This window comes from Calypte anna, chromosome 18 (assembly GCF_003957555.1).
Source record: "Calypte anna isolate BGI_N300 chromosome 18, bCalAnn1_v1.p, whole genome shotgun sequence".
Lineage (NCBI taxonomy): Eukaryota > Metazoa > Chordata > Aves > Apodiformes > Trochilidae > Calypte > Calypte anna.
In genome coordinates, this window is record NC_044263.1 from 4407177 (window position 1) to 4419745 (window position 12569).

The window sequence follows — 12569 nt, forward strand, 5'->3', positions numbered from 1 at the left end:
GGAGCACTGGCCGGCTCGGGACCCCGCCGCCTCCAGCCCCGCTCCGCCGGGCTCCGCCGCTCGCTGCGCGCCGGCATGAAGCGCCCGGAGCCGGGCAGCAGCCGCTGAGGAACCGGGCGGCAGCAGCAGCAGCAGCGGGACAATCACCTCCACCTTGGCCCCTCGGCGCCCCCCTCCCCCGGCTCCTCGCCCCCACCCCCCACCTCATGGGGCAGCTCCGCGGCCGTTGAGCCCCTCGCCCGCCGCCCCCCACCCCGCGCCGCCCCCCGCGGCCCCCGGCCTCCCGCTGCCATGGGGCCGCGGCACCTGCTGCTGCCGCTGCTCCTGCTCTCCCTGCAGCTCCTGGCCCTGCTGCTGACCACCCAGGCGGCCGGGCCCCCCCGCGCCAAGGGCAACCGGACCCAAGGGGCGGCGGCCCCACGGCGGCCCCCCAAACCGGGCAAGGAGCTTTTCAACCAGACGCTGGCGGGCCCGGGGGCTGCCGCCCCCACGGCGCTGCCCGGGCGAGGCAAGGGCGGGGGGGGCGGCAAGACGCCCCCCGGAGGCGGGGGCGGCGGCGGGGGCTCGGCCCCGGCACACGAGACGTGCTGGGGGTACTACGACGTGAGCGGGCAGTGGGACAAGGAGTTCGAGTGCAACAACAGCCTGACGGGCTTCCGCTACTGCTGCGGCACCTGCTTCTACCGCTTCTGCTGCAACAAGCGCTCCGAGAAGCTCAACCAGAGCCTGTGCCGCAACTACAAGAGCCCCGAGTGGGCCCACCCCACCACCGCCAGCGGCTCCCTGCCCGCCGATGGCAGCAACGGCGCCGACGGGGACGCCAACAAGTACGACCCGGACAAGGACAGCACCAACGCCACCGTCTACATATCGTGTGGAGCCATCGCCTTCGTGCTCATCGCTGGCGTCTTCGCCAAGGTGGCCTACGACAAAGCACGGCGCCCGCCCCGGGAGATGAACATACACAGGTGAGATCCTCCCTCTGCTTCCAGCACCCATTCTAGCTAGGGACACCCTCCTCTCCAAAGGTTCCTCCTTTGTGTTGCATCTCCAAGTCCCTTTCCAACATCGGTCCAAGGTTTCCCAGTTTCACTAACCATTCATGGGGGCCTCCTTTCATCCACCCATCCAAGAGCTTCCCATTTGTGCAGCCAGTGCAAGGGTTTCCCCATTGCATGAGCCCTGCAAGAATTCTATCTTTGAACTGGCTGTCCGAGGGTTTCCCTTTCTGCATCACTGTTCAAGTGTTCCCTGATGCTTTACCTGTCCAGGGAGTGCCCCTGTGAACTACCTATTCAAGACTTCATCCTTTGCACTGCCTGACTGTTAATTTCCCCCCTTGCACCACCCTGTTGAGGATTTCCCCTTTGCGATGGATGTCTAAGGGCTCCCCTTTTGCTTCAAGGGGTCCCCTCCTCCAAGGGTTTTTCTCCTTTGCAAGGGCTGTTCAGGAGTTCCCTTTTTGCACCACCTGTCAGGATTTTCCCTTCCCATCACCTATACAACAGTTCCTCCTTTTTACCGTCTGGCCAGGGACAACCCCACCCCCCCATGAACCATCCCTCCTTACCCTCACCCACTTCCCACCCAAAGATCGCTCCCGTTGCCCCCCCCCCTCTCAGCTCTCCCACCCCTCGGTGTTTTCAGGGCTGGGGTCCTGCTCCCGCCATCAGCACCGCGGCCGCGGACAGCTCCGCGCTGCCCTGCGCACATCCCGCCCCCCACGCACCCACCCCCCCCCCCCCAAGGTCAACGCAGCCGCTCCTACCCCACACACACCCACCCCAGGGGCAGCACAGGCTCTCCTTGCCCCTACCCCCTCCACCCTAGAGGCAGCAGAGCCTCCCCCTGCCCCCTCTCCCCCTCCTCCAGGGGCCTCAGAGCTGCTCTGACCCCCATACCCCCACCCCAGGAGCAGCAGAGTCTCCCCTTACCCCTCCCCTGCTGCCCCCCATGGGATGCAGAGTTGCTCCTAGCCCCCCTCCACCCCAGGAGCAGCAGAGCCTCCCCTTTGCCCCCCCCCTTCCCCCGCACCTAGAGCAGCAGAGCCTCTGTGCACCCCACAGATCCTGCCTGGCTGGGCAGAAGTTGAGGAAAGTGTGAAGGGAATCACTCAGCATCCTCTGGGCAGGTGCCTTTGCCTGGTGGGCTCAATGGTGCGGGGGGGAGGGAAGGGTTGGGGAAAGCAGTGCTATCAGGGAGTCCTATTTTTCTTCATACATCTTTTTGTATTCATTTCTCCTCTACACCCGGATAGCTCAAGCTAGTAGGCTGTCCTTTCTGGCTGGCTGCTGGGCAAGCAGCTTGTTAACCTTTCCTTGGTGTTTTTACAGTGCTGTTTTTACCCTTTTAATAAGAGAACACACTCTTGGCATGTCAGACAAAATCCTGTTCAAAAGGCAAAGCTCAGGCTTCCCTAACAACCCCCCTTTTGGACAAAGGCATGTACACTCTCAATTAATATTTTTTTCTCCCTTTTTTGATGAAAAAGTCCCTCCAAGTGATGCGTGCCTCTTCTGTGCTGTGAATCCAAGAGGCTCCTATATTTGAACATAAAAAATGGTGAGGAGCTTCTGCCTAAGAACATGAGTGGGGAAAACCCTTATCTCTAGCAGATGATGCTTCAGAAAAATTATATTAACTATTTATGTTTTATCAAAACAATTAAAACCATTGCTCGTACTTTTAAGGCTGAATTTCAGTGGCAGTCAAAAGAGTCCGAGGCAAGAAATTTTAGCTTTTTACAAAGAAAAAAGAGATAAATGATGCAAGTTTTATTTATTTGCAAAGATGTGTTTTATTTGGACTTCTCTTTTCGTAAGACCACACCAGGGGGTGCTGGCTGGTGGTAGTTACTGTGTCTTTAATGAGTCCAAGCCATGGTGGTGACACTTGCTGAGATTCTGGCCCATCACAAAACCTGCCTGCCCCTCTCTCTGCCTTGACAAGAGAAGAACTTTGCAGCGTTTGAAACATTGTGGTATATTTTAGGTCACTTGTGTCTATATAGTAAAGGGTCCTGAAAGGAGCTTAGTAAGAAAATAGGCTTAATTTTCTTAATTAAGTGCCAGTTCCCCACCTGCCCAGCTCTTTTGGCTTCAAGGTAACTTAGTCTGGGCCTTCTCACTAAATTTGGAAGGCTGAGTGGGATGCCCCTCTGTTACTTGTGCTCTAGCTCCAGTGTGCCACAAGGTTGAATCCTACCCCCTTTGCAGTCAGAGACAGTGTTGCCAGACTTGTCTGAGTTATTCCTGATGTTTTCATTTCTTTGATGCTTGCTTTTCTTTATTTAGATAAGTTCTGGTGAAATGATTCACCTGTGTGTAGAAGTATGAATGGCAGATTGAGTGCTTGGGAAGCTTGACTTGCAGAGCATTTTAAGGAGTTGATTGACTTCTATAATATGGTAGTTGGTAAAAGATTATACCTTTCAGAGCTCTGTTACACCTGAATTTGATCAACATTGCTCGATGGTTCAAAGACTATGAAGTGCATCTCCAACAGACAGGGTCTGCATTGGTTGGGGGGAAGATGCTCCAAGTGTTGGAAGCAGAATGCAAATGTGGGGAGAGGAGCGGTCTGGCTCTGAGAATGGCTGCTGAAAAGCAGGGGAGAAGAGACTCAAGAGTGTAGTCAAGATATTTCTATCTGTTTGAGGTTGTGAAGTGTAACATCCAGAATTCACTGGAGTGATGACAAGTGTATTATGTCTCGGTGTGCATCGCACCGAAACCTCTGGCATGAGGCAAGCAACAGTATAAAGAGAAATTATTACAGGGGGCTAGAAATAGCCCATCAGAAGCAGTATCTCACACCCAGGAAAGATTAAAAAGACTTCCCTGCACTTCACCATCAGCAAGATCACCCTTTCAATTTTATTTCCTCGTAAATGGCCAGTAGCAGAACTGTATGTAGACGTTATTTCTCTGCTAAGTTCTCAGCCAGCCTTTACAGAAAATCCTTATTAACTCAGTGAGAAAGAACATTTTGATGGAGGCAGGGCTCATTTCATGTCTTTCGAGAGAAAGGAGGGTTTACAAATTCACAGGAGAACGGTCGCTCTCATGTGAAATGAAAGGCTGTCTGTGCTCTGAGATATGCATGTGCATTTCGGAGCTGAAAAATGCAGCCTTGTTTTCAGGCACCTTTAAAGCAGAGGCACTGCTGGGATTCTGGGCTGAGCAGAGCCAGTAACTGATCCTTAAGTTCATGTCTAAGAGCAGTAAGTGGAAGCGCTTTGAAAAACGCTGAGCTGAAATATTCGTATTTTACAGAAACGTTTGTAGTGTTTAAAAACTTTGTTGTTTTTTTAATGATTATGGGGTATTTCAGCCTGGTCATGTGTGACCTCTTGTCTGGATCTTGCTTTGGACTTACACAGCCAGAACTAATGTGTGCTGGGCTCCAGCTAGAAGCTGGGGCTGGTTTCTGAGAGCTCTACCCAGCAATGCTGCATCTGCTGATGCTCTCTGACTGCATTTTTGAGGCCAGTTTGCTTTCAGCAGTTTGTCAGGGTTTGTTTTGGTTTTTTGTTGTTGTTTTGGTTTTGTTTTTTTTTTTCTCAAGCATTTCTTAAGTGAGCAGAGTCTTTTGCTTTACTTACAGTAAGGGAACAAGCTTGGAAATCTTTGACAGTGAACAAGGAACCTCAGCTGTTTGTTTTCAAAGCTGGGGATGCATTTTTCTGTAGCAAGGAGGGGGTGACCCAGAATATTCTCTCCCCATAGCCATGACCCTATATCCCCACTCGACAGCACATCAAGAACTCCTTGCTAGCAGCATCACTCTGTGACCCCTGTTTAGCCCTCAGCAGCCCTAACCACCCCTCTCTCTGATGAGTTTGGCATGCACAAATCACGAAAACTGTGGTTTGCAACCTTACCCATGGCTGGCTGCACGAGCAGCTGAAGCCCTCCCTTGCAAGCATGAAGGAGAGTGGCAGTGATGGCCCTGGGGCAGTGGTGGAAGCCCAGCTGTTCTCCTCTGGCTGCTGAGAAGAGGCCCTGGGATTTTTCCCAGCAAACTAGCTCTGTACCCTGCTAAAAGGCCATCTTCTGTCTCTGGCTGTGCATTGGGTGATGGGTGTTTTGGCTTTCAAAAGGGAGAAGGGAAGCAAGCATCTTCTGCCCAGGGTGCTCCACACTCCCCTGTTCCTAGGGCATCTTTGTTGTTACAAACAGGAAAGCTGTTTGTGCTCCTCTTTCCGTTTGTCTCTACATCCTCTGCTCAGTGAATAGCACCAGTGACTATTTTTCTAAATGAACATCCTTTCCCCGGGTGGAGGCTACAGTTGAGGTGATCAATTTCTTGCCATTTTTACTCTGTGGCTCTGGATTTTAGCAGAGCTGGGAGGCAGCGGAGCTGCTTGCCCCACAGACCCAGCTGCAGGGCACTGCCTTTCAGGATGCTAACTTCAAATCCAGGAGGTTTTCTCTTCCTGCAGACTGCCTCTCAGCACAGCTCCCAGGCCCTGTGGGTTCTGGGGGGGTGTCTGACGGGTGGCTAGGGCCAAAGCTCTTCACTGACAGGGGAGCTTGTCAAACCTCCCTGTCTCTAGGCTTAGTTTTTAAATTGTGAGCTCAGCTGGCTCCTTCCCTGCTGGTGTGTAATGCTTGAAAAGGGAGAGGGTGCTACAAACACACACCTGGCTACAGGGACTAGACAGGAGATTTTCTTCCATGGATGCTGCCTCTTTCTTTTACCATTTGTTACTCATTTTTTTCTTTTTATGCTTTGCTTTTTTTTTTTTTTTAACTCCATTGTCATTCACCTGGCTAGCTCACCTGCTCCTTACCCTGTTTTGTATTTGTCTTGGGTGATGACAGAATTGTTTTCTCCTGATGGTTTCTGAGTCTCTTCTCTGAAGTACCTTGTCCCTCCCACAGTGCCCAGAATACAAGCTCACTAACATGTGTCAGGCTTGATTAAGGTAAACGAGGAAAACGCACAATCTTGTGACCTGAGAGAAGTTACTCATTGCTACTTCTATTTCAGAGGAGTACCTCACCTTGGGGTCACTGGGATGACTCTTGTGCAGGGAGAAGACCCAAACTTTGTCCTGTGTGCATTGATGCACTGACCAGGTGTAGCCATGTACCTGTACACAACATTTCTCCTTTTCCTTTGCTTAACGTGTACTGGGGAAGCTTCAGGCTGAAGCTGTAGACAGTTTGCACAGGCTGGTGTCTGGTTTCTTTTGGCCAAGCTTTCCTCTTGGAATCTATGTCACAAAGAGCCTGGCTTTGGTGACAGCTGCTGATGAGTCTTCTTCATTTCTGAACTTTTCCCAGGGAGAGCTGCCTAACCAAATCATTGCAGTGTCTCTAATTCCATTTTTTTGACATTTTTCTGCTTTCTAATTAAATTTTCTCTTGGTAACCCTCTATCATAAGGTGCCAGGGGAATCCAGTCTAGCTCCAAACTTTTATTTCTTTCAGTTTTGTAATCTTTTCTGTCCTTCAGTAACATCTGATCTATGTGTCTTTGGAGATCAGCTGCCTTTTAAAACTTATCTTTCACGCAAGAAGATCTGAACCTTATCAGGAAAATGAGATCAGGGTGCTTTTTTTCCTTGCCTTTGCCCCTACTCACATGGGCAATCTGTATTTCCTTAGATCTGTGTGTTCTGGATTGCGTGGAGGTCTCCAATGTCTCATTACCCAGACAGATAAGCCTGGAATTCTTTCATGAGAAATATTTTGCTGTAGTTCAGCTCTTGCCCCAACCTCCTTTACTGCAGTCATAGGACTCTTCAGAGAAAGTGCAGTGTTTGCTAATGAGTTTAAAGTCCCTTAATTGTTCTTATCGTGTAGGATTTGATACAAATAGACACCTTGTGTGTGAAACCACCTCTGTGCACTCTGCAGTTTCCAAAGTGCTGCAGATCCACCAAGCTCTGGTACTGGCTGCGTGCACAAGCACAAACAATAACAGATGTAAAAAAACCACCAAACTGGACCAGCTGAGCTCTCAGCAGAATTCCTTCTGGCTTTTCTGCCTGTGAAATACCTAGCAAGACCTGCTATTTTTATTTTCTCTTTATAGTCAGTGCTGAATTCCTTTTCTGTACAATAACACTGCTCCCAGTCCCCCCAGCACCCACCTGTGCTTTTATTGTTGGGTGCTTCTCTTTTCCAGTCTCCTTTTTGCTCTCTCCAGCTCCAGGGGGATGCAGCTGTATTGGTAGTGGGTCCAGAGCCAGGGAAGGGGATGCTCTGAGGAGCATTCCCAGCAGGACAGCAGGTGGGAGCCAGGAGAGGGGATGATCTGAGAAGCACTCCCAGCAAGACAGCAGGTGGCAGCCTGATCTCTGCTTGCCGGGAGCTCCGGGATGCTGTGGGACATGGCTCCTGGAGGCACCTGCTTCTTCATCCCTCTTGCTGGCCCTAAATAGCCTAATACTGGATTTGGAGGTGGATCTTTGCTCATTGCTGCTCTGGCCACGTTCTGCTCAGTGTGAAAGCTGTCTGCAAAAGGATGTCAGATGGATTTTAACTTTAAAATTACAAAATCATTACCTAACAGTTTCGTTCACTTTGGACCTGCTGGGTCACTGTTCAGAAGCAACAGTGCTACCTGTTGTGAGTTTTGTGACTGTGGAAAATCCCTCGCCTGTAGCACAGCAGTGACAGGAGACTCCCCCAGTTTGTATATCCCTGTCAGATGTGTACGGTGCCTGAGGAAGATGTGCAGCCTAAAGCACTGCTGGAATCTGTTGCTCTGGAGACACAGCCTAAAGAACCTGTCCCAGAGGCAAGAGCTTTGCTTTCCAGTTGTTGATTCCACCTCACATGCTAAAGACAGAGGAGATGAGATCAGAGGGACGGTTGTTCTCTCATTGCTCTGTAGCACCTGTACTACTTCTAATTCAGCTGCAATGGCGTTGCCACGTACAAGCATTCATGCAGTGGGTGTCTTTATGGGATGTAATTATGTCACCGATGGGTTAGTTTGGAATTCACCAAGAGGAGTGAGTCAGGAAACCTGCCAGCCTCATTCTGCTGTCATTAGCCAGGATAACAGCATGGTCCTTAGTCCATCTCTAATTAAGCTTTCAGTGAAACTCGTCATTGAAGCCAAACTAAATTCCAGGAGCTTCAGAAAAAAATCTTGTATTTGCCATCAAGATTTTCCAGAGGACATCTGCCTTTCCCTTTTCTTAAGAAAAAATATTTCCTCACCTATGCCGGGTGCATGGGCACAAATGCTTCACTCTTGTAAGGGTGTCCTAATGCTTCATTCTCTTCCTCCCTTACTCCGTGTGTGCATTCACCCATTTCTGTTCACACACACCCACAGGCACCCACCACACACCCACTCAGGTTACTGTGCCAAACCATTTCCAGTGTTCCCCCTCATCCCCCCTGCTCTGGAGCTCCATCTGGCAGCTGCAGAGATAGGTTATCTCCTTTGCTGACCCAGGACTGATGCATCTCCAGGAGGCTGCTGAGCCCTTGCACTTTCAGAACCATGATCTGTTTTATCCAAGTCTCTTCCACACGAAGGAGGCTGCATCCCAGAGAGGTTTGCTGGCAGGAGCAGCAGCCCGGTGGTTCCCTCAGTGGATCACTTTGCAGTGGTGTTTGTGTAATCAATTAAAGCCCCATCCATCTGGCAGTGAGATCAGAGCACCATGGCCAGACACGGGCCCTGGGGGTGATGCCAAGGAGGCAGCAGAGATGGGGAGAGCTGACTAAGGGCTGGGCACATTTGCTTTCCAGCTGTCTGCTGTTTCCTAGCTAGCACGGGGGGAATCACTCAGACAAGCAGCACAAACTGGAGGGTGGGACAACAAATCCCCATCTGGGCCAGAGGTAGCACATGGCTCGGTGTGGTGAGCATTCAGAACATCAGAAGGTGCTCAGCAGGGCTGGGGTCAGGCTCCAACCCAAACCAGGGGTGATGCCCGTCCGTGCTCTGCCAGTGAGCAAAATCCCTCTCCCTTGGAACTTTCCCCTCCAGGTGAGTGGCTCAGCTGGAGAGATTGCCTCCAGCTCAACTCCCTTTTTCTTTCTGGGTTAGTAAAGCATAGGGGGGAGTCTTTAGCCTCACTCCTTTTTTTTTTTTTTAAAGACTTGTAGTGAAATCCTGGCTGCGCTGAAGCGGATTGGAGTTCTGCCACCAGCTCCATCACAGCTCTGCTTTCAGCAGGCTTTTAGCTCAGCCAGACACTGCTCTTTTTATTGTGCTCTGCCAGATCCATTTGGTCACTCTTTTTCCATTCTTCTCCAAATTCACAGGGACTTGGGACAAGCAATTCTGCTTTCTGACAGCCCCTATTGTGAGGTCCCCAAGAGAGGGGATTTTCAGGTGGCGACTGAGTGAAGGTTTGTGTGTGCATCACCTGCACTGCTGGAAATAGAAGCACGGAATCCTAGAATGTCAGGTTGGAAGGGACCTCAAGGATCAACTGGTCCAACCCTTCTATTATTGTTTATATTAGATGTCCCAGCACCCTGCTGAGCTGAGACTTCAAACTTTTCAGAGTGGGGGAATCCACATCCTGGGAACAACTCAAGTGTCTGACTGTCCTCAGGGTGAAAAATTTTCCTCTTGTGTTCAATCAGAATCTCCCCAGGAGTAACTTGTGCCCATTGCCCCTTGTCTTGTCCATATGATTCCTTATAAACAAGGAGTCTCCATCTTCTTTGTAGCCATCTTTTAAGTATTGGAACATTGTAATAAGGTCTCCCCTAAGCCTTGTCTTCTCATGGCTGAAGAAACCACAAAATACTCTGCTTTTCCCATCTCCTGTCCCTATCCAGTGTCCTCAGTCACTGTCCTCTTCTCCAGTCTGATCTCCCACAGCCCACAGCCCAACCTGTTGGAGCTACCAGCAAAGGCCCCCTTGCCTTCAGGAGAAGAGATATGTGTGCCCACACATTCATACTGACATCCTGTGTTTCAGTTTCTGCCCCTTGCCTCTTGTCCTGTCTCTGGACAGCACTGGGAAGGGCTCAGCTTCATCTGCTTCCCACCCTCCCATCAGTTATTGATACTCATTGATGAGACCCCCCCGAGCTTTTTGCTCTCAGGGCTGAACAGCCCTGGCTGTCCCAGCCTCCCCCCTGCCTATGAGAGGCTCTAAACCCTTCATCACTTTTGTGACTCTGGATTGGACCCACCCTATGGTGTGCATGAGGAGCCCATCACTGGACTCAGCACTTCAGATTGGTCTCACTCGTGCTCCGTAGAGAGGAAGGATCAGCTCCCTCCAGCCTGGAGAACATGACTGATTATTTACTTACCTACAGCATGGAGAAGCTCCTCTCTTCTCTCCCACATCTCTGCACCAGGGCTGAGAGCTGAATACCCTCCACATATCTGCTGGACTTCACCCTTTGCCTGGTCTTTAATGTGGTTTGTTCTGCTCACTGTCTCCTTGTTCTGGCTTGGTTTTCTGTCCCTCCCTGCCATTGCCCCTCTCCTAGTTTGCCTTGCCTTCCCTCTTCCCTCTCTAGCAGGGTCAGCTGAACTCATCAACACTGGGGCCCAGCTGATGTCCAGCCATGCCACCCTACAGCTTGCCCCATCCCTTTTGGCCCTTTGCATGTCCAACAAGACCCTTTTAAAATTATTTTTTGGAAATGCCCACAACTGCTTCTTTCCAACTTCCCGTGTTCATCCCCCTGTGTCTCTTCCTGAAGTGCTCACTCAGTTCAGAGTTTCCTGAAGGTCTTTCCCTGCTGACCCACCTAGAGTAGGACCTGCCCTGCCTTGAGATGTCCCCCTGTGCAAGACTTTTAGTTGGTTTTTCTCCCATGCTGCTTGTCCAGCACTGGTGTGGAACAACACCCCTGATGTCAGTGTGTCTGGTTTGGGCTTAGGTGGAAAGAAGCTTTCATGTTCTCCCATTAATGCAGAAGCTGTCATAAATCATTATCTGGGGAAATCATCCCACAGTTACGCAGCTCTGGCTCCTCCAGCCCCTGCCACAGGTAGCACGTTCCAGGGAGCGAGGTTTGTTTGCTGGAGATAAGAGATGTGGCATCACAGGAAGGTTTCTGAAGTGTCTCACAGCCTTGTGCAGGTGATTAGGATGCTGCTGGCAGCAGTGGGACTAATTGTACCTAAGTGGCTGCACACACCAGACCCTGAGATTTCCAAGTGTTGCCCTGTTGAAGGTTTTGCAGTGGACAATTAGATGTACCTGAGAGACTTGTACTCATCAAATCCTTCCTCCTTGTGGTGTCACTGACCTTCCACTGTGGTGATCAGTGCTGCTTGGAGATAAACCTGATATGAGATGAACATGATTGGGTTCACAAGGAACTAAACCTGTTCGATCCAAGTCAGTTTGATGTTCTTCTCCACCAATAATGTTTTTTTTTGCTGGTGCTGGAGTCTCTTTCCTCTCTGTTACCAATGTCCACAGTGAGGACACTCAGGACACTATTTGGTGTATTTAGGTTACAAGAAGATTAGATCCTCAGCAGTGCTCAACCCGATCTGTTTCAGTCCCACACACTCAGGAGCTTTTGCCAGCTCTGTTCAGTTCCTCTCAAGGATGGTCTGACAGGACAGACATCACTTCTCTCAGTACCACCTGGGGTTTCTTCAGGCCCTCTGAACAACCTCTTCCTTTCCATATAGTTGGAATCCAACTCAGTGTCATGGAATTGTAGGATCATAGAATGGTTTGGATTGGAAGGGAACTTGAAGATCATCAAGATCCAACCCCCCTGTCTGGGCAGAGACACATTCCACTAGACCAGACCTCACCCAACCTGGCCTTGGCCTTGTTATGTTGCGACCAACAAGCAACCCAGAGAGTAGCTCTTCTCAGTTTTCCTCCACCATGAAAAACAAAGAAGGGATTAAATTTTTTATCATCAGAGTTGTATTTTTGTTTGTGGTGGGGTTCAGTGAGCTCAGCTCCTTGTAGTGAAATGAGGCAACCAGGTGCCACTAATTACCAGTAGTGGGCATGAGCTTGTGTTAAGCCCACCTGTGCCTGATTAGGGCAGGCCCCAACTGCGCATGAGCAGGATTAGGGGGCCAATAAAAGGTGAGGCTTGAAGCACAGCTTCAGCTCTTTCCTGAGCAAGCCAGCAGAGAGGTCAGTTGAATCTGGAGTAGAACTGAGCCTGAGGGCGACAGACTTGGAGCGCTATTTGTGCACTTCTGCTGGAACCCCTGTTGGAGCTCAGAGCGCGGTGCCCTAAGAGAGGTTCGTCCTTGCAACAGGTCCTGGTTGTAACCGAGGAACAACTGAGCATAGTTTGATGAGAAGCTGCTGACCAATGTTTCCATTATCTTGGCCATGTTTTTGTCCTCATGGAGAGCAGCAGGCTCAGGGCTGGGCTCTCAGGTGGCCAATGACTGAGAGGATGAAGCACATCTCATCAGCTCCAGCTGTTCCAGAGAATATTAACTTTAATTGTCTCAGGTGATTGCAGTGAAAGAAGGTAAATTGTTCATCCAGGAGACAGAGAAATTATGGGGCAGTTCAGCCTGGAGAAGAGAAGGCTCCAGGGAGGCCTTAGAGCCTGTAATGGAAGGGGCTACAAGAAAGCTGAGGAGAGGTTTTTTACCAGAGAGGGTAATAACAGGACAGGGGGCAATGATTT

General features: G+C 50.5%; 1 protein-coding gene across 1 annotated transcript in view; it reads left to right on the top strand.

Annotated features, from left to right (window-relative positions):
• Window positions 1-291: 291 nt before the first annotated feature.
• SHISA6 (shisa family member 6) overlaps window positions 292-12569 on the top strand; it is a 214315-nt gene continuing 202037 nt past the window's right edge. Inside the window, exon 1 of the mRNA XM_030461941.1 lies at window positions 292-968. Coding sequence (XP_030317801.1) covers window positions 292-968 — 677 coding nt within the window. The remainder of the gene's footprint in view (window positions 969-12569) is intronic.